This window comes from Bacillus rossius, chromosome 3 (genome assembly GCF_032445375.1).
Source record: "Bacillus rossius redtenbacheri isolate Brsri chromosome 3, Brsri_v3, whole genome shotgun sequence".
In the NCBI taxonomy this organism is placed as follows: Eukaryota; Metazoa; Arthropoda; class Insecta; order Phasmatodea; family Bacillidae; genus Bacillus; species Bacillus rossius.
The window spans coordinates 67,835,285-67,863,116 of record NC_086332.1 but is presented as its reverse complement, the minus strand read 5'-3'; the positions used below and the strand labels follow the sequence as shown (position 1 = coordinate 67,863,116).

The following is a 27,832-nucleotide window of genomic DNA, read 5'->3' as shown; positions in this document are numbered from 1 at the left end:
TTAATTAAAAATGAAAGCTGTAGGGTGGCAGGGTTTGGTGTTCCAATGTACAAGTGCGAGTGTACAAATTAGTTTTATTTTTGTTTTCAACAAAATTTATTGTTTCAGTGGACAAATACAAGAACCAGACATCGGAGAAGATTGCGAAGTCAGAATCTCATACACCAAAAGTTGTCTCTACAAATCCATTGGACAATCTTGATTGTAAGGTTTGAAATAATTTTATTATTTTTACATTTCATGTCCTAGAACATACATAAGCTCATAGTGGTTGTTTGACAGTTGACAGTGCAGACTTCAAGAAGGGGGTGAACACACTTGCGCAGCTGCTGAGTGTGACACGCCACCCAGACCACCTCATCACGTTGCGGGCGGTCAGCAAGGTGGTATGCCGGCGGCTGTCCGCAGAAGCCCTTGAGAACCCAGACTCCGTTATAGTTAAGGCAAGATAAATCACCATACTTCTTTAGTGCATTTACAATTTTTAAAGTTTTTGAGGAAATATGGAGGTATGGAAGATGAAATGATAGGCATAAGATAAATTATTTTATCAACCTACAAAGACCCCAAATTACAACAGTTATTAACGGAACCACTGATACCAGCTTTAGTACTTTTTTATTTGCACGTGTTCATTTTTTCTGCATATCTTGTCTTGCTGGATGCACTTAGCAGTCATGCACATTCTATTGATTACTGTTCATTTACTGGACCATACCAATAGTTTACGGTTTTGCCTGTAAAAATTGAAACATTGTCTTGTCAGGTGCAACATGTCAGAGAGAATTGTGGTCATGTTAATAGCTCACCCTTTTCTTCAGTTATTTTTGACATGTACTTTTGAGATCTTTTAACCAGATCAGTAGATTATTTATGTTCAAAAACAGTAAAATTAGAAAAGAGACATGTATTGACACTGTGTTTGTTAGGCCTATTTAATTTTGACGTATCCTTTATTCATGTCTGCAGATAATTCATATCATTTTGGATGGAAAAAGTCTGCATGGTGGTAAAATATTACAATTCTAACCTAAATAGAGGCTGAAATTTTAATTCTCAAGAACCACTGCATCCAAGAAAAACTTCAGTAGACTCAAACACAAAAAAAAGTAAATTAGTTAATACACATGACCATCCATAATACAGCACTTACATTTATTTACCATGTTTTTTGAGTCATCTTTATTTAATATATTGCAGTAAAATAAATTTCAGTATGCTAGCATATTTTTTCCTATCAGTAAACTGTTAAAAAAAAAAAAATTGATTGGAGAATAACCAATATACATAGCAAAAAAAAAATTACTGAATTAGTGTGTGTTCCATTACTGCTTACTGCCTGTAAGTCTGAAAGAACAAGTTGAAGTACAATTTTTCAACTACAGTAAACTCCCGGTATACCGCGCCCCGATAGATCGCGGAATCGGGTATATCGCGGGTCAAACCATGTCCCCCAATCAGAAATGAATAATAATAATAATAATAATAACACAGTAGAACCTCGTTGATTCGTGATGGTCGGGACCGAGATAATCACGGATTACCGAATTTCACGGACTAGCGATTAAAAGCCCGGAAGGTCTTGTCAAGCTTCTCAGACACCGGCGTGCACCTGGGTAGGCCAAGGTCATGTGACGTAACATCTACCGAGGCTTACTGCGCCTTGGCAGCAGATGGATAAAAAATAGTAAACTCTCCATTATTCGTGTTAATTGGGACCCGCCGATGCCCGGATAATTAAAATCCTGTAAAAAAAATTTAATAAACCCGGATAATCCGTTCACGGTAAGGACCGTCTTCGAATTAGTCTCGGCTTAAAAAAATACGGCACTGCCTAGCCATTAGTTCACGGTCATTTACAACAGCCAAAGAGAGAAAGATAAGATCGTGCTGAACTTGCACACATAAATTTTTGGTAGCCCCTCCCTCCCGCCCCCTTCCCCCTCCCCTCCTTAATCCAGCCGAATGCCAGCCAGACACGTCACTCGCCAGGCGCCTGCCGTGCGTTGGCGGGTGGAAACAAACAAAGGGAGACGGGAAGCAGAAGTCAGGACATCCCCCTCAAGTTGAAAGAGTGACAAATGTGACAGCTGAAAGTGGGACGACACAAAGGGTCGGTACAAACAGCGTTGCAGTTTGGCGGCCCATGCGAAGGCTTGCAGTGTTTGCCGGCCGCCGGCCCGCGTGACGTTAATTTTAAGCGCTGACAATTTTTACTTCTCTTTTTTTTTCTCTGCACTTTTAAATCGTCCCGGATTATCCGATTCCCGAATTAGCGCGTCACGGATTAACGAGTTTCTACTGTAATAATAATGGAATAAATGGTTGACAGCCGATTAGGATAATTTTCCGTTGTAACTCACAAACTAAGCATCGGGCAGAAAAAAGCCTAGGCGTAGAAAATGTCCGCAGTGAAATTCTAAACAAGATATCTCCGTACATTATTCCTCTATCTTGTAGGGTTTTCAAATTATGGTCCAATCCAGCCCAGTGTTATTTTCTAAAACACTAGTTCTTAACATTTTTTTTAACCCACAAATGAAGCATCGGACAGGGGACCTGATAAAGCCCACCGTCCAGCGACATTATCCAGCGTGACTCTGCTGGGGATTGATGTTGGATAGGCTTGGTTGTCGGCAAGCGCTGGGAGGGGAGAGGCGAGCCGAGAATATGCGACCAAGACACCCGGGTAGACGGGAGGAGTGGAATATAAGCGCCAGTGATGAGAGGGGCGATTAAGCCGAAAGGGGGGAAGTCTGGTGACCTTGAGTAGTTCACTCATTTCCGTCTGCACACTTCTCGTGGTCACGTGTGTTGACAAGCGGAGACATATAAATGTTTTGTTACAACTTGAACCTACAGACGTAATATTATTCGTTGTATTATACACGTTCATCTTTTTTACTTTTGTATAATGTTTTAACATTAAATAGTAAAGTAAATCAGCTAGCGTATTTTTAATCTTTGCCGAGGAATTCCCAGTGGTCCAATACTTACGTGAACCATACTGTACCACTTTTGCCGTGAGGTAGTAAACAAGCCCCGGAAATGTTTATGTGTAGCGGCCTCCCGACCTTTAACCAGAGGCTGGGGAATATAACACTTGCCGATCCGAGCCACACACACTCAGCAACTCGACACAGCGTTTGATGGAATAAGTAAAGACAACGTTTAACAGACTTTTTAATACGGCGCCACTGATTGCGCTAAAATTATTTTGGCGCAATTTTTGTATCCCACATGTGACCATTTATAATTTACTGTAAGCATGGATAACAATGTTTAACTAACCACTTTACACGATAGACGATTCTTTATTTTATATTGTACGAATGCTAGAATCGTTTTTCACGTATCTGCTGCATACTTCTACAAAAGACACGCTATCTGTAAGTACGTAAATCTAGAATTTTTATTTTGTCAATCAAACTCGGTACTTTGCGATTCATATTCGGTTTGAAGTATTACTATGGCCTTTCTATTTAGAAGACTTTGACCACAGAATCGTGTGTAACCGCACACACTGCACTTACTTTGTTACGGACACTCAGACGAAGCAGATACTGTGGCTGACACCACGAGACTGGCAGCAGCTTGTGTGCCGCACGTGTGTATGGCGGCGTGTGGCGCGCTCGTAGGCCATGCGACAAACTGTGCGCGGCGTGCGGAAAAATAAAAAATAAAATTCAACATTTAATATTTATCTTTAAAATTTATTATTTTTATTTTTTCACCCGCGTTTAGTGAAAACTGCGGATGCAAAGTCCGCACAAAGGCGGGCCGTCTATACTGTGCGTGCTTGCCGACCTATTAGAACACAGGCGGTGTTTTATGCCTTTTGACCTTGGTCACATCGAAACATCGCGGTTATGCAACAACGCGGGTAAAAGTTATGTCCCCCGACAACCGCGTTAAATAGGGAGAGTACTGTATTGTATCTTAAGAAATGCATCCTATGAAGTTTTGTTTCTTAAGTTGAAATGCTTGTCTACAATTCAAAACATTTTTCTTACTGAATGGTATGGTAGACAAGTTTCACTATTCAGAATTTTAAGTTGTAGTTTTTTAGAAGATATACATTTACCTACTTGTTATTAGTGATTGTGTCTAAAAAAAAAAGGCATATTTGTACCTCAGGTTTCAAAACAAGAAATAAACTCTTCTGATAATAATTAAGTTCAAAGTTGTCTACTTTGCCAAATAGATAAACATTTGTGTAGCAGCATGCCATTATCGGTGCTGCAGAAGTGTAGCTGCGATAGATGGAGAAAAACGAGTGGGCTGAAAGTGATTCTGATGTGGAAGAAGAGTAAAATAAATTTTTGATTTTCTGTAGACATACATCAAAATGTAGAGGCTGGCTTGTGATTGAGGTCAGCCTCTATTCAGGTAATTACGGCAACTTCTCATAGCTGAACACCATCATATTTCATGTCAGGCAGGACATATTTTTCTGCAATTTGGTACATTTTACATTATTATTATTTTTACCTGCTTTTCTGGAATATCTTTTATAGGATATGTAATGATTCCTAAGCTACAATCTATTTTCTTGAAGAAAATACAGGAAAGCACCAGTACAACGAACTTCAGTTAAACGAACACTTCACTTAACCGAACTCATTGTTTGGTCCCGCCAAAAACGTATATAATAACCTTGAATTTTATTTCATCTTAACGAATTTTACGACGGTCCGTTTCTTCGTGAAACAAAAATATTCACTTGAACGAACAACCTTGAGGCACATTATGAAAAAAATTACCATCCAAAAACTTGTTCTTTATTTTTAATTTTCTTATTCAAACGTAACAGCGTGTACGTAAACAAAAACAATAACGGAACTAGTATGTGTGCGCACGTACTATCGAAATTAGTAGATTAATTCTCGTGTTTTGAAATAATATTGGAATGGTATTACGTCCGTTGTACGATACAACTAGTACATATTCTCGGATTTTTTGTTTTTTGGCTACTTACATTACGATAATTTTTGTACGGTACTTTGGCTAACCTGTGTTTTAATTTATTTTTTGAAAGTCATTTTTTTCATCACAGTCCATAGTGTTTTTGTCGTGTCTACAGGCGTGAAATTTTTTACGTTTTTCAATAGCGTTGTGTTCTTCAGTGCCGGTTGTAGAAATGAAGCGTGTGACAGAACAAAAGTGTATATGGGGGAGAAAAAAAAATAACGCAATTCATCAAAACTTTCGACCTAAGACCTAACTATTCAAAAGAATGACGATGCTTGTCGTCTTCAAATGTTTTGGAACACCATGCGTTTTGTAATGTATGCACGTGTGACTTTTCGATTGCACACGTTGGAAGGGATGACTGTAGAGGGCACATTGAATTAAAGAAACATGCGGAATATTTTATAGTCATGACGAGCAATAAATCCATATCGTAGTTTTTTCGCTACATCTGAAGAAACGAAAGTAACTAACGCAGAGTTATTGTTTACAAGTTCTGTTGTTTGTTTATAAGACAGTTCTTATCCAACCAGGATAAAAGAAGCAAATAAAAAGACAATTGTTCAAAAGTATAACTTTGCATACTTTGAATTGAAGGTTGAAAATTTCCTGTAAAATTATTGACATTTCTTACATATTCAGATGATTGTATTGTTCAAATAGTTTTTTTTTCCCTTTGATTCATTAATTTTCATTGTATTCATATGCATAGGCCTACATTTTTCATTTTTTTTTTTTTTGCATATTATTGTCCTTATTTTATCTTGTGTGTGTTATAATTCCTCAGGAAAGATTTATCGTGCATGATTTACATGTACTTTTTCCATATAATTGTCATTAATGATGGGTGTGATTTGAGGTTGGCAGCTCTGCCTACAATGTGTCTCCTGACCATAGACAAAGCATCAGCAGAGAGTATGTGAACAGGTTCTTCAAGCGGCCATAGACTAATGACTGTGATACTGAACCTTAGTACACTTAAGGTGTTTCATGTGTTTATCGGTGTACATATTAATAACAATGCTTATGTTTCAGTATAAAGAACTTCAGTATAACAAACTCAACTATTTTTTGGTCCCTTCATGTTCTTTATAGTGAAGCTTTCCTGTAGTTACTTTTAATGATGTAATTTCTATATTGTTACAAATATTTTAACGTAGTTTTAGTTTTAAATGGACTTTCATCTCATAAGAACTTATTACTTTTGTTTGTGTAACTACAGTGTGATTTCACATTTGTAAACAAAATATGTTGTCTTTATTTAGGCATTTGCGAATACTAGTTTGTTTTTTTTGTGCGAAGCGAATATCAAATTGAATGTTAAAATTTTCACGAAGTTGAATCGAATTGCGAATATTGTTCTCAGCGAGGCTGTATTACACTTATGATTATTTTTATAATTATTATTATAAAATATTGGATTTAAGTAAAAAAGGTATGTTAATGTTTGTAATGTTTTAACTGATTGTCATTAACCAATTGGGCCGTATATATTATACCATTTATTAAAATCATAAACAAACCAGAATTATATGATTATTGCGCAATCATTTAAGTAAACCTGAGTGTCACACTAGATTTTTTTTAAGTAACTCAACACAAAAAGCTAAATATTTTCATCAGAACGTGAAACTTTGTATCACAACCGAAGCTTCACATAAAAATAATAAATTTCCTGGCTAAGTGAAATAGAATATTAGAGAAAAAAAGCATTTATTGATTCACTTGGACGAAGCTTCGCACAGGCCTACTACACCAATCCCTCACTTAGCACGACTAATTCGTTCCTAAAAATGTTCGTGTTAATCGAAATCGCGTATTCTGAAGCATTAGTCCCCATAAATATAAGGCTAAATTATTTAATGTGTTCCAAGATGTGTAGGGAAGTAATCTTTACGTAATATAAATGCGTTGAATAATACTTGAAAATGCATATGTCATATCATTTATCTTTTTAAGCCTACCACCGAATACGTTAGATAAAGAAAACATGGCACAGTGTAACGGGAGATAAGTGGTAACATATTTACCGTCAGTCAGCAGGTTGGCTTGCCCGCCCAGGCGTGACCTTCAACACGCGCGTGCGTCTGTCTGCCTGCTGTTGCAAGCAGCTGGATCCTTTGTAATTACCTTTAAAACTTAACAAAATTAAAACACTTTTATGAAATTAAGAACCGGTTTTATATAACTTTAAAACACACTGCCATTTGTAAACATTTAATTTGTTATGCACACCTCTTATAAAAGCGGCTATGTAAACAAATCATTTAACAGATAAACAGATTTAGATTTTCCCTAGAGCACAAACATAACATTAAAATACAGTAAACTCCCGGTATATCGCGGGTCAAACCATGTCCCCCAGTCAGAAATGAATAATAATAATGGAATAAATGGTTGACAGCCGATTAGGATAATTTTGCGTTGTAACTAACAAACTAAGCATCGGGCAGAAAAAAGCCTAGGCATAGAAAATGTCCGCAGTAAAATTCTAAACAAGATATCTCCGTACATTATTCCTCTATCTTGTAGGGTTTTCAAATTATGGTCCAATCCAGCCCAGTGATATTTTCTGAAACACTAGTTCTTAACGTCGCTTTATCTCACAAATGAAGCATCGGACAGGGGACCTGATAAAGCCCACCGTGCAGCGACATTATCCAGCGTGACTCGGCTGGGGATTGATGTTGGATAGGCTTGGTTGTCGGCAAGCGCTGGGTAGGGAGAGGCTAGCCGAGAACATGGAGAGAGGTAGAGATTAGAGCGGGCAGAAACACCAGGGGGAGTGGGGGAGGGAATGTGTTCACGCAGCACACAGGCAGAGCATGAGTCACTTGACTGAGCAGCGTCGCTGCGTACAAGGCAAAATCAGGTAGTCCGGTGTTTAAAATTCCACTCCAGAATCTTAATTGGTACTTTACTGGACATCTGTATATAAATGTTTTGTTACAACTTAAACCTACAGACGTAATATTATTGGGTAATTCATTGTATTACGTATACAAGTTCATCTTTTTACTTTGGTATAATGTTTTAACATTAAATAGTAAAGTAAATCGGCTAGCGTATTTTTAATCTTTGCCCAGGAATTCCCAGTGGTCCAATATTTACGTGAACCATACTGTACCACTTTTGCCGTGAGGTAGTAAACAAGTCCCGGAAATGTTTATGTGTAGCGGTCTCCCGACCTTTAAACAGAGGCTGGGGAATATAACACTTGCCGATCCGAGCCACACACACTCAGCAACTCGACACAGCGTTTGGTGAAACAAGTAAAGACAAAGTTTAACACGGTTTTTAATACGGCGTCACTGATTGCGCTAAAATTAAATTGGCACAATTTTTGTTTCCCATATGTGACCATTTATAATTTACTGTAAGCATGGATAATAAAGTTTAACCACTTGACACGATAGACGATTCTTTATTTTTTATTGTACGAATGCTAGAATCGTTTTTTTCCTGTATCTGCGGCCTGCTTCTACAAAAGACAAGCTATCTGTAAGTAAATCTAGAATTTTTATTTTGTCAATCAAACTCGGTACTTTGCGATTCATATTCGGTTTGAAGTATCACTACGGCCTTTCTTTTTAGAAGACTTTGACCACAGAATCGTGTGTAACTGCACACACTGCACTTACTTTGTTACGGACACTGACGAAGCAGATACTGTGGCTAACACCACGAGACTGGCAGCAGCAGCTTGTGTGCCGCACGTGTGTATGGCGGCGTGTGGCGCGCTCGTAGGCCGTGCGACAAACTGTGCGCGCACGCGGAAAAATAAAAACAATTCAACATTTAATATTTATCATTAAAATTTATTATTTTTATTTTTTCACCCGTGTTTAGTGGAAACTGCGGATGCAAAGTCCGCACAAAGGCGGGCCGTCTATACTGTGCGTGCTTGCCGACCTATTAGAGCACAGGCGGTGTTTTATGCCTTTTGACCTTGGTCACATCGAAACATCGCGGTTATGCAACAACGCGGGTAAAAGTTATGTCCCCCGACAACCGCGTTAAATAGGGAGTGTACTGTATGTACAATATGTACATATACAAAACATAAAAGTTAGTTAAATATTTTCTGGGGTGAAATTAACACTATCATCTAGCTTTTTTTTTAAAAAAACGTGTCCAATTTCATCTGCTTTGGTTTCTGTACGGTACGGCCTGGTCTGCAGCCGGGCATCAACGGTACGGCCTGGTGTTTGTTTATCTGCGTGCACATCTCTTTCCCCTCGCATTCCAAACCACTCTTCCCCCCTCGAATTCCATACCTGACGTCGCGTCGTTTCTGAGATTTTTTTTAGCCTGTGGCGATTTCGTGCTAACTGAAATTTACAGACGTGCTATTCGAGACTAGGGCAGTAAAATTTACATCGTGCTAACTGAATTCGCATTAATTGAAGACGTGCTATGCGAGGGATTGGTGTACTTTTATTTCAGGTTTTTAGCCTATTATGACCTTAGTAATTCCCTTTGGGGATTTTTCTGTTACTTTTGTATGTTCACCAAACTGATCAGTTTTTGTTTATTTCAGGGAAAGCCATTTCCATTTCAAGATGCTGACTTAGGCTTTGACATGGGCGACTACGTACTGAATCAGGCAGCCAAAATTTTGAGACTACTCTACATTCACGACTTGCGAGACCTGCAGACACGCATCAATGAGTGCATAGTTGCAGTTCAGGGAATAACTGCAAATCCTAAAACTGATACCAAACTTGGGAAAGTTGGGTTTTAGCTGCAAAATTGTGATACCCAAATACTTTCAAGTCATATTCCACCTTGAAGTAGTAAATTCATCTTGCATGCTTGTTTTAACTTTTCTTTCACAGATTCCACCTATCAACAATTTTTGCTACACTTAGTATTTCATTTAAATTTCATATACTTGTCAAAACAAATCTTGTACAAACATTGTAACACTAAATAAAGTATGAAATTACCTTTTGTTTCTTTTCATTACTCAGATTTCTTTGGAGTATGCAGAAATGCAGTGTCAAATGGTGGCAGATTCAGCAGTCGAGCAATTCCCAAGCCTCCCACAACTGCAAACAATAATTTCAAGTATAAATAGTATAAAAATTTAAATTTTTCTCCTTGATTAAAAAAATAATTGAAAACTGTATATTTTTAAATTTATAAAGGAAATGTAAAATTACATTTTTATATTTGGTTGGAATAAATGGACGTATGCTGAAAGTAAGATAAGTGTTTTGGTAATTGTCAAATGCTTACACCCCAGCTACAGCACTCATTTGAAATGTTTGTGCTGTCCATCCAATCTCCCTCCTTCTATACTATAGAAAGAAGAAGAAACAGGGGTTATACTCGGGATTCAGGTCCCTAAGGCCACATATTGGCAGCTGGAGTTTGATATGCCTCACTGTAACTAACTGCAGAGGTGAATCAGGTTTTTAGAGGCTGACTGGTCTTCTTGTCTACATCAACCTGAGGGCTGTACCTTTGACTAACACTTTGCTACCATGCCTCTACACACTACCACTGTTTTAAGTAGTCAACTGTTATTGTAAGGCATACACGAGACACTGAAGCCAAAACACTGCCCCCATATCACCCCCTTTTCGTACTGCTGGCAACTACATAATTAATGCCTTGCAGAAAGTGGAAGGTGTGAAGAAGGCCAAGGTATTGGAGGAAGCCATTCCAACTGATTACACTGAAAGAAAAGGGAATTGAAGGGCTGGGGAGAATTCTAGATGTGGTGAAAGGCATAGTTATATAGTCTTCTTCTGGTGGTTACCCCTGTCGGACCACCGCTATTCAGCCTGCTAACCCAACCATCTGCCCAGGAATTGAATTAAGGTGCACCATGGAGGATGTCTGCTCAAGTACTGACACAGGTCTCCCCTACATAAGCAACCCAGTCTAAGGAAAAACTAAATCACTTAACAGAGACCTGTTTGATTTAGTGCTGAGGGGCTCGACACAGCAGCCATACTCTCCCGATTACTACTAAAAAAAAGAACATGTTGCTGCAGCACCTCTCATGGTGACAATTTTATCATAAAATTAAAATGTGAAAATGTTTATGCCCACTTGAAGACAGATTTTTTTTTGTGGTTTTCACCATTGAAAATACACAACACATTTCGGTTCATTAACTTCTGATCTGCTTGAATATATGTATACAGACACACATGCACACACAAATCAAAGTTATTCCTCAAAATTTATCCAGACTTGCCAACTTTTGAAACCCTCAATTAGTAAAATACATAAAAACTAATATAACACGCGTAAACTGCTCGCGGCAATTAAAAAATTAATAAACTTTCATGATATCACATTTTTTCTAGTAATCGAAATTATGTAATCGTTTTAACATACATTAACATTGCAGACCAACAATCATTCTCATTATTTACCATTATGGAAACATTTTTGCTTAGTATCACATCAAAGAAAAAAACTTCGTTCCTTGTGGTACCCTACAAATCAACAGTGTACCTTTGTTACAATATACACTGATATCAGTTAACTTCCAGTAGGATCTCCCTGGAGTACTGGTAATGAAAGCAACCTTGACACTATCATTTTCAAACTTACATCACAAAATGTCACTACTAGTGGATATAATTTGGATTCAGAGTCATTGCTGCCGTCGGTCGCGACTGAAAATGCCACAGTTTGTAAATTGCAAACAATTTTATAGTTGCATCTGTTGCCATTTCTTTCACGATAGCCGTCGATTTTGTTCTTGCGCAACCAAATTTTTTTGCTACTTCAGAATTTGAAAACATTTTTCTGAATAACGGGCAGGCGTGATCCGAAACATTTAAAGGAATATTATTTTCAACCAAAAAGTTTGTAAACATACATTCTGCACGTATTACAGCATTGTCTGTGCTATTACTTTTAGCGAACTAATCACTAACCTTTGAACTGACTGCAACACTTTTAACATTTGCGAGATTTTTTGAACAGTTCTTCCGCCGTGCCCAATGTTGATGTCACATCTACACACTGAAAAAAATGTGAACTGTGTTCCCTTGCTTGATTTAAGAATACACGGAAAATCCAGCGTATATGTATCACGAAATGCCTGAGAATAATGCGTATCACGTTTCGGGGGCATTTTCTTCTTCACTTGATTCCACTTCCGTTAATTGTGCACATAACACGTTTTTATTAAAAACATGCAATAAATTTGATTCCTAACCTGTAATAAACAAAATCAAAATTGGCTCAACTTTAATTGAAGAATCACAACATACGCTTATGCACGACACCATCTTGCCAAACTAAAAATACTATTTAAACTGGTTCGTGATTGGTTGTAAGCGCATCAAATGTAACTCAGGCGGCCAATAAGGAAAGATATACAATCGAACAACAAATTACGTGGTTCGCTGGCCTTCGACCAATAATATAACTCAATTACCGCACTTGTTTCCACAGCAACAACACATGGCAACAGCTTTCACAAACCATACAATAAAACATTTAAGGCAGACGGAAAATACATGTTTTAATAAACATCTCGTACTTAAAATTCGTAAAAAATGCAGACATCCTCGTACAATCGTAAAACGGACGTGATTTTCGTACATTTTACGAAAAAATCGTAAAGGTTGGCAAGTCTGTTTATCAATGTTTTTCAACATTTGTAAATGGTTTTAAAAGGCACTAATATCATCGGTATTGCTGCATTTATCCTGAGGTCCAAGATTTCATGTTGCCACATTTAAAAGCTGACAATTACTCTATAATCTATAATAGACATGGGCAGGCCAGATAAAACAAAAATAACTAGGTGAGCCAAAAAAAAATTGATCAAAACACATCCTTATAAGTCATAAACTTTATTTTTACATATCACACAACTTATAATATATACTACAATGTTAAAAAAACTTAGAAAATAAGTTACAAAAATTGATTATTCGTTAGAGACTGCTTCTAAAAGTTCTTCATAATCTGGTAGAAACAGGGAGTTTGCACGCAACCTATGCAAAGTTGCGTGCAAACTCAGTTAATATTAGATGCGTTAATACTGTACTTAAAACGCAAGGAGAAGAAAACCGTTATTCTATTCTAGCTACACAGAAAATACATTTTGTCCTATGTGTAATTGTAGGGGTTTTTAAAACCACGTCGCAGGCCAGATTGACTAGTCCGAAGGGCCGCACTTTGCCCATGAATGGTCTATACCTATTAGAATAGGTCCCAGCAACATTTAGATCAGTAACTTACAAAATATTTATTTTGGACTTGAATTAAATTTTCTGGTAATGACTAGAAAACAATCCCTAGCATACAAAACAAAGATGCTTTTTTTTTCTTTTAACCAAACACATTTAACTTTCATAATTAATTTACCTTACAATTTAACTTATCACTACAATAATGTTGAGCCTCACAAATTAGTATATAAACTATATTCAATAACTTTCTAAATGAAAGCTTTAACCTAATATAACAAAATATTTTTTTTGTTCTGTAAAAATTCTTTAATTTCACTAATAGTTTATTCCTCAATAGGTTTCTAACTAAAAGGCTGGTATGGCAAGCAATATTTAAATTACTATAAACAATGTAAGAGACTGAATAGGTTATGTCAATATAAATAACTACACTGTAAAATGTTGCAAAAAAAAGTGTGTGTGTGTGTGTGTGGAGTCCACATGCGACAGAAATGAAACTTTTTGCATATGAGGTATAGATAAATATAAATTTTTAGTATTTTTTTATTGAACAAGCAATAAAAATTGAGAATAATAAGGATGTAGGTGTGATCAGAAATGAAAAATAAAAAACAACCCTTTTTCCGCATCCTGTACTGTTGCATCCGTTCACATGCACTTTTTAGGGGTTTATTCCCATGTCACCTTTGATAACACCTCTTATTTGCTTCTGCCTTTTTATTATTTTTAGTCAAGATGTTAAATCACAATCTCCAGTTGAATAAAATGAAAGAACAAAAAAACCACTATCGAACATAAATTACTAGAGACATGCATATTTCGCAATTGTGATAAAACAAATTTTTACGCGAATTTGAGTATATTTTTTAAGAATAACGTGAATTTCTCACATTTTTGATAATAACGTGAAATCCTTGAATTTTCGGCAAACAGTCAGAACATTTTTCTCATTCGAACACAGCAATTCAATTTGTAAATACAGTAACAAACGTGAAACAACAAAAAACCAAAAATAACTACGCACAGTGTATAGCAAGTTGACGAACAATACACAGCACACAAGTTTTCCGTTGCTGAAATAAGTCGTTTGATGGCACAGATCATATTGATCTTGAACAAAATGGTGTTGTGATCGCGCTCGCGAGCAAGCAGTCATGTGTATGTTCAATATATTTTGATATTCGGCTCGCCTGGACAGTCGATTATCACGGAGTTTACAGCAGGTTGTTTCTCGAAGCGTTGTTTGTCCATTACGTTCATGTTTATTAAAACCAAATACCAAATTTAAAATGCAAACACGGTGACGATTCGTAACATTCTGTTGTGTGCAAGTTAAAGTTTAACGGGTCGAATTTTGTTAGAGATAGTTTTCAACGTCTGTGAAACAAATTAGAGGTGTACAATTTAAACTTCGGCTAAAACATTAGGCCTATTAAAATGCCTAAAGTGCCGGTAACTGCAAAACAGCGAGCCTCTGAATTTTCTCAACACGGACTTTATGCTAGTGATTCAACCACACTTTTTTGTCGTCACTGCAATGTCACTGTCTCTTGGGATAGGAAAGACTCATGTGAAAAACACAAGAAGCGTGTCTTCATTGCAAGGCTCATCTAGTACGTCTGAATGCCAGTCGTCAATATCTTCAGCGTTTCAGACAGCAAAAAATAATGTCCAAAAAGACAAAAAGTTGGAATTTATAAAGGAAACAACCGAGACCTTTATAAAGGCAAATATACCCCTTGAAAAGCTTGATGATCCTAATATCAGGGCATGGCTGAACAAATACATCGAAGGTGCTGGAGACCTGCCACTTGCGAGAACAGTCCGTGAGAAATATTTAGGGGACATAGCCAAATGCAGAATTGAAGATGCCAAAACTGCATTAAAGGACAAAAAAATTGACATACTGTGCGACGAAACAACAGATAAAATGGGTAGGTGTGTATTTTTTGTTTTATTTAGAATTCTGAATCTTCGGCAGGATAAAACAGAAATATTTGTTGCAGGAGTTTACTTTCTTGAAGCTGCTAAAGCCACAAACTGTGCGAGGGCAATTTTAGATTCACTCAAAATGTAAAATGTACAGTATGGTGATGTGCTCTCAGTAGTAACCGATGCTGCTCATTATATGACCAAGGCTGTTAGTATTCTCGAAGTAATCCTTGGAGACCAGTTAACGCATGTCCAGTGCTGGGCATAAGTTAAACCTTGTTGACAATGTCTGGGTGAAAGAGTTGCCTGAGTTGAACAATGCTATGAGCAAAATAAAAAATGTGTTCAACAGCACCAGCGGGCTGATTACGAGCACACACTTTGCGTTATAAGTTGCGATAAATAACGAAGGTTTGCGAAGAATATCGCAGGAACCAGCAACGTGATTACGAACACATCGTGTTTCGTTAAACTTCGAATATTGATGACGTTGTGGCGGTATATATCGCAAACTTTGATTACGAGCACACTTTTCAAGTGATATTTATCGCACCGGAGCTACGTTATATATCACGGGCATTTCAAGTGGTGATACGAAGCGATTGTGAGGTAAGTGATATAATTACTCTTAAAAATAATGTCCTCCCGTCCTAAAAACGGCATTATAATTGCACATTATTGTTTTAAATATAGTCGAGTACGATGTAAAGCGATGAAGTTAAACGAAAACAATTGTTTTAGGTTAGCGTGTGTATATTTAAAACGCGAACATTATTTTTAAAGTGCTATTTCTGTTTATTAATTGTACCATGAAATCATTGTTTTCAATGCATAGTTTGTGTGGAATAATTATGAAGTGGTTTAAATACGATCAAAGTAGGTAAGAAGAATATTAATAAATGCTGTGTCATAGCTTATCAAATTAATCCTAACCTAAAGAGCGATATTATTTACACGCACATTATGAACTCAACATAGCTATAAATAGTTCAAATAGGCTACTTATGTATATTTAGTGTTCGGGTATTTGCTCAACATGCATTTTTGTTTAATCTGTGCGCTTGTAGACTTCAGACAGTAAATTGTATATTTCTTTATTTAGTTTCAGAAAGCTATTTCCGGCCTCCTTGTGTGTTCAATTGTGCAATACATTTTTCATTTGTGCTCATTCATTTACATATTGGCTCTATTACCTAAATGTGTTAACATTGGTAATTGTTAACAAGTGGGGCTGATCATAAAACAAATAACTTGATGAATAATTTATTTATGAATTCCCCTCCTTAAACAGGATGATTCTATTAAATAACATTTCGAGCTTTTATGTAGGGGAGGCGAGGCTTTATTATAAAAATAAGTTTATGAAAACGGTAATTTTGAGTTCCTATTATTAACCTTGATACTTATTTCTGTTGAGATATTTCAAGTTGTTTACTGTTTAAATTGTTGGTTATGTGTGGTTAGCTACACTTCAAATACTGCAAACCTATTCATGTCTACAGTTGGTTAGGTTAGCTACATTTTAAATATTGTATAATGAGGTAAATATGGTGAAAAGCTACTTGTCCATATGTTTTTTTAAAATTATTTATTAGTTTTCAGACATTAATTCCAATAATTAACATAGGCTATCAATACTGTAACATTGTTTTACTAATAGAAAATTAAGCTTACCTCACCTAACCAACCATCCACACATATTTTGTAGTACAATTAATGTAACTAACCTAACTTAACTTACCATTCACACAGATCCACACTATTTTTTTGTTATTTTTAATTCATCTAACAAACTTAATGGTGGGAATGGCTGGTTTGATTAGGTTAATTATAAATACTTGAAAGTAGTGTAGACAGTTTATTAGGTTATGGTAGTTATATTAAATATACTGTGAACTCATTTTAACGGTTTTTAAGAATTATATATTGTAACACAGCTAACTCTAACCTAACCAACCGCACTACAGTTTATACCTATTATTTTTGTTGGTAACATAACTTAAGAAACAGTTCACAAAATCACACAGTAAGTATTTTTAATGTAGCTTACTTAAGCCAACCAATCATTCTCATGTCTAAATTTTTTGATTTACCTAACCTAACAAGCTATTAAAATGGCATATTTCTAGTTTAACTGCTTGAAGAATTACAACACACACATGGAGAATTGTTGGAAAAGAAGTCGAAAAGTTAAAATTGTTTTTAGAAATTAAAGAAAAATGAATGCAGTTATGCGTTACATCGAGGAATATTAGCTCAATAATATCATCTTAAAAATTATTTTTATTAATCAGGCCCTCTTGTTAACAATTAGTAGCCTACCAAACTATATTACACTAATTTAGTTAATGTTTGAAAATATTTCAGGTTCTACACAATGGCCTTTGCTGCCTTTCTGCTAAATATCGAACTGGAGGAGAAGGCAGAGAAGATTGTTAAGAAACCATCAAAATCCCTTCGAATTGCCAGATTGCACCCTCATAGCAGTTGGAAAACCTTAGAAAATGAAGAAACATGAAGAAACGAGCTATGCAATTTAATAAATACTTTGTTATCAAGTTTGTTGCATTTATTAAAGAAATTGTGAAAATAAGTGTTCACTCATTTCCATGTTTGTATACAAAAAATTATTTCTTAACACAATATTTTCTCATAATTGGCAATTTTAGCACATGCCTCTAGCATGCCTTTTAACTTTTCTTTAAGTTCTTTGATGCATTTTTAATCAAATTGCTGGTTACCATTTCAGAAGCACATATTCCCAATGCTTCTCATCAGCTGCCAGCTGTCTTTCTTGAATGTTGTTTATCAGCTGCCAGCTATCTTTCTTGAATGCTGCTCAACTGATCTTTTTTTATTATTTTTAAATTGTACTATTGATCATTATCAGTATGAATTGTATAGGTTACACTAGGTATCATAGAGGCAGAGTTATAATAAAGGAGGTGCTAATAACAAAGTACAGATTCTATAAAGTATGCTGACTAAAAGAATTATCAAGGTTTTTCCAGTCAAAGATTTCACAATGCTTGTATATAACCATTCTTTACTTTTTTTTGTGTAAACAAGATATAACATGGAAGAATTTCATTAGACTAGCTGACTATCAATGCAAGTTCCAGCAGGTACAACTGCTTGTTGTTGCCAGTGAGCCCATTTGTATACAGTATAGACATTGTTTCATGTGGACGAATATAAAAAAAATATTTTGAACTAATTTTTATTATTGTAAGTTTAGAATCAATGTAGGTATGTTTATTGAGACTGAGACAAGTACAAACAAATTAAATGACACACATTGCATTTAGCTAGATAATTCAGGAACAAATATTGACTTACTTAGTATGATTCATCTTGCGATAAAGTTTGGTACAGCTCCATTCCTTGCACCTCCCCAGTCAACACTCTGCATCTTATGAATTTTTATCATCACTCACTGTTCTTATCTTTCTATTTATCATCAGAATAACCAATAACCATTAAATCTGTGCTTAGATGTGTGTGAACATTAAAATAAGCAATTTAAGCTAGTATTTAGAGATCAAATCATATGTTTCTTAAAATATGTGATGAAGCATTTGAACAGCTTATTTAACTTTAACTATATTAAGTAAAATTTAACTTAAATAAAAGACTAATACAGTAAATTAATATGTAACTGATTGTGACTGATGGCCATTATAACAAATATGCATAAAAAACTCTTAGGTTTCTTGGCTATCTTATGAAAACACAAGGATTGTAAGAGGTCTTGTTTTAATAATGAACCTACCAGGGGTATATGCAGGGGCAAGAGGAATATATGCCTCCCCCAAAATCCTAAAAGAAAAATCTATATTCCCCCCCCCCCACCACCCAAAAAAAATAAAGCCAACAGGCTAAGTGCTTCTATACCACTTTCCTCCTCCCCATCCCCCTTCCTCCCTCATAACAAAATTCTGCATACACTTCTGAGTAGAACAACTTTAATTTTTATTTTTTTTAATATGAACTATTAACACTTCCATGTTTATGCAAGTCATTTTTTTGTGTTTCATTTTAAATGTAGCACACCTCCAATTTCTCTCTGTCAACTTTCAGGTATCTTAACTACTTAATTTTCACCACTCTTATTTTAAACCCACTACACCAATCTCAAAAAACAAAATTGGAAGCATACCAGTATTGAAAAAAAAATATATTTAATTTTCAAATAAATATTTGGAAAAGTATAGGATAAACAAAATGCATGACTAACACAATATAATGTCTACCAGAGGTTGAGGGACAAAACCACCTTCTAGAATCTACATCATTCCCAATGATGATGCTGTACCGAAGATTTGGATAATTCACTGGTCAAGGCTGCTCAGAAATATAACTTGGATAATATTGCCAGCTGTTATCTTAGCAGCTATTGCTTAAGCTGCTCTTTTTATTGCAGCATATATCATGTTGATCCATTACTGAAATTAAAAAAAATGGATTAAATAATTGGAATGCATGTACATGAGAAATTGTTCAAACTGAATATTATTTTACATATTAAACCATCAATTTCTAAACTTGCTGAGAAAAAGTAATCTATTAATTTATCTTAATGGAAAAAAAAGGGGGAGGGGAGAATTAAAATTATTGAATATTTCTAGACAGTTTTTAAAATAATTGCAGCATATTAATAATTTACATACATGTTGGATCATTAACCAACTTGAATGCCATCTTGAAAACAAAGTTGTTTACTCAGTACTTACTCTAATTACTCAGTACTTAGTTTCACTTGTTTAAGTCATTGGTGAGATTAAATTAAACAGCAATTAAAAAAAACATAGCAATGAACTTTCATATCCTCAGATTATAAAAATAAACTGTTCTTACACTGAAAATTTTCAAGAACTGTTCCATAATAACTGTTTAAAATGTCAATCTTTTTAAATTGAAACATTATGGGCCTAATTTTATCCTTAGAATATGCAACCCAATACACTGAAGAGTTTAAAACAGACTTCAAAAAATGAAAATACAAAAAGTAGCCCATATCTTCTCCATTGTAATTGAAGGCTGCTGCTTACATAAAAATTGTAATGCTATATTCACTAAAGAAAAAAAAAAGAAAACTAATATTTTGCCAATGGTCAATGGTTTTTAATGTCCCTAAACGTTTGTTAAGCCTCTTTGTCAGTTAAATCCACAGATACATGCAAGCTTCACATTCATTATTTGAAGAAAAATTGGCTGCAAACTCTCTGTGGCTCTTAATAAACCACACCATGATTTCTGTTGGGCAGCAGTAACTTTACCAGTGCCACTCTAAGGCTTATTTTAACTGAGAACACAAATATTCAACAGTGTCCTCTTTAATAGCGGCATGTGCACTCTAGTCAAGAAAACCACAAATTTAAATAATTTACTGTAATTAAACTTTACCAAGTGTACGAAGGGAGTAAAAAATGTTTGAGTGACCTATAATATAAATATTAGCAAAATTATTTTTATTTATGAATGGTACTAATATCTTGGAAACATTGTTTCAAAACACTTGTATATAAAATATACGAAAGCACATGAGTATTAAAATATATTTATAAAATTTTAACTGATTAGATTACATAAACTAGAAAGCTCACCGCTGGAAATATGTTAAAAAGTGTAGTTTTTATTAGGTATGCTAATAACCACTTAAATATATCATCAACCACATATATGTATAACTTTGAAGTATAAGGTTATGTTTTTACACAAGCACACAAAACTTGACTAAATATTTTTTTTTAATTCCACTCTTCATATCATATCAATAATAGGTAAAATAAAAACAGACACGGGTTCGTGGTAATTAGTTGTTCCTTTAATTTTGTAACCTGTAGAGTGGCCTCATTTTCATTCTATTGAAGTTTAAACATGCTTCTCGTTCGATGTTTATGTTTACATGGCAAGACGCAGTTAGCCACAATGACGACGCGAAATCTTTAACTGCATTTTTGATTTAAACTTCTACGAAAAAGGCAGCAAAAAAAGCTTTAAAGACTTTATTTAAGAAATTAGTGCATTAAAAAAGATTATTTTGTTCCCAGTAACACTAAGTATTCATGATTCACTTACAAAATAGTCTGTTCGACGAACATATTAATTGTTCAATTGTTGCTTGTCCTCTGACGTCATGGATTCGTATCGCAGGTCAGCGTTACCGTGGAAAATAACGAAACGCATATCGCAAGGTGGGTCGTAATCACCAAATGCGATACGTGTTTCGTTACCGCGTGAAGAATAACGCTAGTCGTCGATAGTGTTCGTAATCAGCCCGCAGGAAAAGAAGGCACTTGTATACTAGCTTTCTTGAAGAAAAGCATGGAGAGAAACTTCTATTGTTCCCACTTCCTGTTGTTACTAGATGGAATTTCTGGTTCAGCATTTTTTATGTAGCAGACTACATACATGACATTGTTGATTTCTGCAAAACAGATTAACTAAAGGCAACACAAAATTCAGGGGTTGAGTTTCTGTGCCCACTCACAGAAAATGACATTTCTCTCATTCTTTGTCAAGCTGTCTTTGTGAAAGAGCATGCCAAGAGCCTTGTAGAGCTGTTGTGCTAATAAAGAAACTTGAAGGTTCTTTGTATCCAACTGCCCATTCACTATATGGGGACTTGCAAGATATAAAAAAAAAGTGAAAACATCACTTGTGGCATTTATTTTGAGGCAACCAGTAGAGCCTTGTCTAACATGCCCCCTGCTAAAGCTGCTGAAGCTAAAGTGTCCATCACAAGAACAGCAACACAAGCCCTTTCCAAACTGAACTCTCTCATGACAACTGACCCAAGTAGAAAAAGATTTGAAGCAATTCAAATTTTTGGTCAGGAAAGTTTGTTGCTTGCTAAATTAAACCCAGAAATGGTGCAGAAACTGAAAACTGTCCATAGTCTCTACTCCATAAGCACTGAAGAATTAACAGCTGGTTTTGGTCAGCTTCAGGACATTGTTACAAAACAAATGGAAACAGACAATTCAGTGGACGTAGTGAAGTCATTGAATGTAGTAAAGCTGTCACAACCATTGTTTGCTTCCAGCTGCCTTGAAGCCATCTGGATGCCTGCTGCAAACATTGACTGTAAACGATTTTTGTCCTCATATAACACAGTCCTAACAGACCGCAGGACAAATTTAAGTGAGGCTAATTTGTGTATCATGGCTATTTTTGCTTTCGAGAGCTAATGAGGATTTTGTCCCATGCGTTTATGTCACTATTTTAGAGACTTCATATTTATTCTTGCTGGTTTAGATACTAAAATATTTTCAATAACTATGTAAAAAATATGTAAATTTGATTGTAAATTACTGCTGCTAGTGCAACTGTACAATGCAAGAATGTGTCCAAAATTTCAAGGTATGCTTAGCTTAATTTTTTTAATTTATAGTGCTAAAACTATTTAAAAAATAACACCACTTTTGATGTATGATAACACTACTTTTAAGGGTAAATAACAATGAATTTTGCTATAAAATAAACCCCAAAACTGCATGTCTCTATAAATTACACTTACAAAGTCTATCTCACAAGTATATAAGTCCTTTTGACATTTCAAATCACAGTGTTGTTTTTTTGACATATTCAACCACACTATTTACATAAAAATGAATGAAACTTATAAAGTTAATTGCACAAATAAATAACTCTTTTCCACACTAATAAATTGTAGATACTTTAAATAAAAGAAATATGGTAGCATCAATCAGCCATTATGAAAACTGAGGAGTAAACAAACAAGCAGGATTATGAGAATTTGTAGCATCACTACTGTGTCATTTCTACCTCTCCCCTGCTGTCTCCCCTTCCGGCCATTACAACTATCATATAGCATGCTACAGTACATACCTATCCCCCCCTCCCCCTATACCGTCTTCCCATTATACTACTAGTGCATGCGTAGGAGTGGCGCCGCTGATGCACTCTCCTCTTCTACCGGTTCCCCCACCACGTACCTATTTCCCTCATGCAATCGGAATTTTCATAACGCTCGAAAATTGTAGCCCCCTCAGCAAAGAAGTTTAACTTCAAAAAGGTTAAGGAATATAAAAATGTTATGCAGGATAGTAATGGAACATAAGTAGGTCTGAAAATACCATTTCCTTATTTATATTTAAAATAAAAAAGTCATAAATAGGAAATAAACATTTCTTTTCAAAAAATAATTATATCTTTTATTGTGTGTGTTAGTAAAATGTTCATTGCATATCATAAATTTGGTTCCATAAAATAATGTGAAGTAGTTTGTTTTCAACAATTTTGAGTACATAAGTATTTAAGGCCTAGACACAATCAACATCAGCATTTCATTAACATAAAACTGTATTTTACATCAAAGTTAAACTTTACGTACTCCAATCTGATTAGCTATGATTGTACATTGTGACAAGCATTTTCACAAGCCCGGTATAAGTATTTTTTAGAGTTCATTCTACATTCATTTCTCGCTTAGTAATATTTGTTATTGCTAAAACTATGACAACATTTTACACTAATCAGAATCTCTGAAATTCCTACTTCGTCATTTGAAAATTTTATTTAGTAATAAAAGATGTGTGACGAATGCATTGTGCAAAACGTTATTTTCTTTTGTTTATAATGTTCACACTTTCCGAAAGAGAACAAAATTTATTTCTGTATCTTATTTCAAAATTCCTGTGCTATTATGGAATTTTTTTCTGTAAATACTATTGCTTTCCCTCATGATTACTCAAATACAGCTACAGCAGCATTAATTTCTTAAATGCTAAAACCATAATAAAACACAAGAATGGTCATGTCCGATACAGACAGACTGCTGTGATTGTTTTGCAGTATGTAAAAGCTTATCACTGTAAGGTTCCTGCCATATTCGCGCAGTCATGTCTGTCTGATCGTGTTGTGCAACCGTGCTGCTGTAGCAGCGTGCCACATTCACTTTGTCCAATGCATATGGTTTACAAGGGTATACATAGAGAGCAACACATTAGATTATAAATATTTATCTAGGCTTTACTTTAAAGCTTTGTACAAAACAGAGATTAATTAAAATGTATAGCAATAGAATTTAGATACATTTCTTAAATATTAAAATTAATTGACATAGAAAATGATTATTTTTGCACTAACTTACAGATTGTTTGAACTCATGCTTTATATTTGTGAATATTGTTAATGATGTCAAATGCAGATGGGGTTGTATGGCTTCGGAAGTTAAAGTTTGTCAGCTCCAGACATCTGCTTTGCATGACTGTACCATTAGCACCTGACATCACTGATGTGGCAGGCCCTTAAGGCCCGTCTAAAACAGGCCGAACCTTTGGGTGGTCTGTGTCCTTATCCTAATGTGAATATCACATTGTCACACAAAAACCTGCCATCTACAAATGTGATGTCTAATTTCACTGGTTTAAACACTAGTCACCAGACCGCAGTAAACATATAGTACCAAACTCTTAAGAATATTCATTTAACTTGTGCATGCTGAGGGATTTCAATATTATTTAGTTATTGTTACAGCAAAAGTCAATTATAATAAATAAATTAATGTGTTTGGCCTTTGAAAAATGCTGGTCGCAAACGGATAGCAATAATTAATATTTTTGTCTGTTTTCTTAGCCTCCTGCCACCACAGTGTTATTTTCCATTTATCTTTCTGGTAATTTTCTCGTGTTGTGGATTTTCCATAAATAAAATAATAAAATTAAGGAAACACCTTTTTTGAACACTAAAAACGTTCCTCTATCTACCCTGTAAACAGTGTTTCTTAATTCCTACTGGTTTCTGAAAAATTACTGTTTGTAGTTCACATTTGCTAGCCTATGCAGTGAAGCGGCCACGGCCGTGTTGTGCTTTAATTGCATTGCCGATCCTGTAGTTTTCCGTACGTAAGAAATTGTATATTTTTGATTTAGATATTGTAACTTGATGTAACGTAAAGAATAACTTTGAAAAAATTACATGAGTCCCTATTGTACGTCCAAACCCAAGCATCAACCCGACAGGGATTTTTTTTAGCAGTATGAGGCGCGACTTGTTATGTGCGGCAGCACTTAACCTGACGTATTAAAGGAATTGTCATTGCGTATCTCAAACATTATAATTCCTTTTATACGACAGGTTACATGCTATCACATGCAAACAAGTTGGCGCTTCGTGCCTCCATACTGCTAAAAAAAATCCCAGTGAAGGGTTGAAGCTTATGTTTCAATGCACAGTAGGGACTCACAATTTTTTTAAAATTTATTATTTACGTTACATTGCGTTACAATATCCAAATTGTAACCAGTACAACTGTTTACAGTTATATTATTATTATTTTGATTATTATTGTAACGTTAATTGTATATTTCATAAGCTGATCTTATGTATTTAATTTATTTATTGAAAAGTGGACAACCAAAGTTAACGTATATAACACATCTAATTGCCAGAGACAACACACGTTTTAACTACAGGGTCATCTAAGCATTATTCTTTGGAAATTTTATTCATTTGCCTTAGTTCAGCACTCTTACACGCTAATATCCAAGTTTTATTTCACTATGCAGTTAATTTGGTTTGCTGATTTTTTCAATAGCTCCTTGGTTGCTAGGGACGGAAAGTAAATAGTTAGAAGGAAGAAGAAGGGAGACACCATCGCCATCTTGCAGCGGGAAGACGTTTCTCGGGCTGGGGCGAACCAAAGCCTTGGTTGCCGCCCGAGGAATTGAAGATTCGCGTCATCTGCGGTCGTGTGCTATCTAGAATTCTCCACACTATTATTTGTGAGAATATTTCTGGACTGAATAAGTCTAAGATAGGGAGTATCGGTGACATCTAGTGCCAACTTCCGCGTCTGTCCCGTTCGTCCCATAGTGGTTCCGGACGACTGATGTCAGTGCCAGCTACGATCGGCCACGACGTTTGGTGAGACCGATCCTAAATTAAAACAGACTTTTTAGGACGAGAGGGAAGTTGATTCTTCAGCCAGACCCCCGGCTACATCAGATCTTCTGTAGTTCGCCAATTACAGCTTCCAGCGTCCAGTGTTCCAGCGTCGCAGCAGACCACCTGGAGGTCCTAGGAAGAGAGCCTCAAGCCTCCGACAGATTATAACTAGACCCGGCATGGTAGTCAATGTGTTCCTGTGACGTCATTTACATCTACTTACTGACACCTAGGTCTGAACAAAATGATAACATACACAGTAAATTATTTTGGTTGTTCCTCTCGCTGAATTACATGTTAACAGTAACTTCACGTCAATATCAAAGAACCCATTAAAATTGTATGTTTTCCAGCTATTGCTATTTCATTTACAGTAAATGTCAGTTACGTATAAAACAGACTGGGTCATAGATAATGCAAATTTCCACTAGTCACACAACACTACCTAATTTATTTTTAATAATTACTCTCCTGCCAGTAATACAATGCAGTGACGTGCTAGCTGGAATAGCAGTCTGGGTAATCGATACAGCAGCAGCGTTCCTGAGATCTACTGCGGAGAGAATAGGTGCCAAAACCCCGCAAGAACAATAATTATTTACAGTTGACCACATAACATATAATACATATTTCAATTAGAAAATAAAAAATATACGTGTTCTTATGTATGTAATACCACAGGATCAGCAACAAAATTAAAAAACCACATGGCGGTGACCGCTTCACTGCATAGGTTCTGAAATGTGAACTACAAACCAAAATTTTTTTAGAAACCAGCAACAATTAATAAACGCTGTTTACAGGATAAATAGAGGAACGTCTTTAGTAGAAACATTAAAATTTCATTATAATTGCAATACCTATACTTGTGATATTAACTACTTTGATTATTAACGTAACAGGCCTACCTATATTGACTAAAGTTCTCCTAAACAAACACACAGATCCTCATAGGAAAACAATAAATTGTGTAAGCAGGATCAGTGCACAGGTATTATATTGTAACCTATAAATGGATATTTTTCAAAAACCAGTCTGAAGTTAGAAACCCTGTTTTAACGGTTAAATTAAAGTGTTATTGAAATTTAATAATTTATTGATGGAAAAGCCGCAATGGAAGAAAATTGCCACCTTTTTGAGACATGAATGGGAAACAGCAAATATCACAAGTGATGCTACCAAAGGATGCAGATTGGGACAAAAAGTTGAAGTTGACCAATATATTAGATCTTCGCCCACAACACCCATGACATTAGGGGGTCATGTGGACCAATCAGCAATCATAACCGTCAGACATAATTTGGGACATTTAAAATGTAGAACTGGCCTTTAACTATCTATATGTAAATGATTATGTTAATTGGGCCTAATCCTTAAGGAAAATTGGCAATTCACTTTTAGTTAATAAGTTACTCAAATATCAGCTCAATGAAATATTTTTTTTTACTATCATATTTTAATATAATATTAACTTACCTAATGCTATTGTTGTAATTGTTAATTTTTCATAACCTCGTCTTTTCCAACTCTGATAGATTAAAAATGCACTTACGCCAATCAAACCCGAACCGCTCACAACTCTACAAGAAAAACAGTCCCTCGGACGCTTAGTTATTGTTTGATAGCTTGGACTACTCATTTCATTTGTTAGTGATTTTCGATAAACCACTTTGTATGCCAAAACTTACTTTCCAAAATTCAATCTAATATTTATTATTTCTTAAATGGATTTAGTACTATTTGAAGCAGTGTTACCAGATCATAACCTCAAAAAATTCTCCCATTCATTGAGATGCAGTCATTATAAACTAGTGATGGGTCGTTCGTGACCGATTCGTTCAAAA

At 35.4% G+C, this 27,832-nt stretch overlaps 1 protein-coding gene and 2 long non-coding RNA genes across 3 annotated transcripts in view; 2 read left to right on the top strand and 1 right to left on the bottom strand.

Moving 5' to 3' along the window:
- The window catches only part of LOC134530837 (RNA transcription, translation and transport factor protein), a 29,141-nt gene extending 19,221 nt beyond the window's left edge, over nt 1-9,920 (top strand). The window contains exons 3-5 of the mRNA XM_063366087.1: nt 109-204; nt 283-443; nt 9,512-9,920. Of these exons, the coding sequence (XP_063222157.1) occupies nt 109-204; nt 283-443; nt 9,512-9,715 (461 nt within the window). The 3' untranslated portion in view covers nt 9,716-9,920. The remainder of the gene's footprint in view (nt 1-108; nt 205-282; nt 444-9,511) is intronic.
- On the bottom strand, nt 73-27,832 carry LOC134530838 (uncharacterized). The gene is made up of 3 exons (XR_010074876.1): nt 27,465-27,832; nt 9,921-10,022; nt 73-413 (listed from the first exon to the last, which is right to left on the bottom strand). It is a non-coding gene; the product is annotated as an uncharacterized LOC134530838 (long non-coding RNA).
- LOC134530840 (uncharacterized) lies at nt 13,353-17,667 on the top strand. Its single transcript, XR_010074878.1, has 2 exons — nt 13,353-15,683; nt 17,442-17,667. It is a non-coding gene; the product is annotated as an uncharacterized LOC134530840 (long non-coding RNA).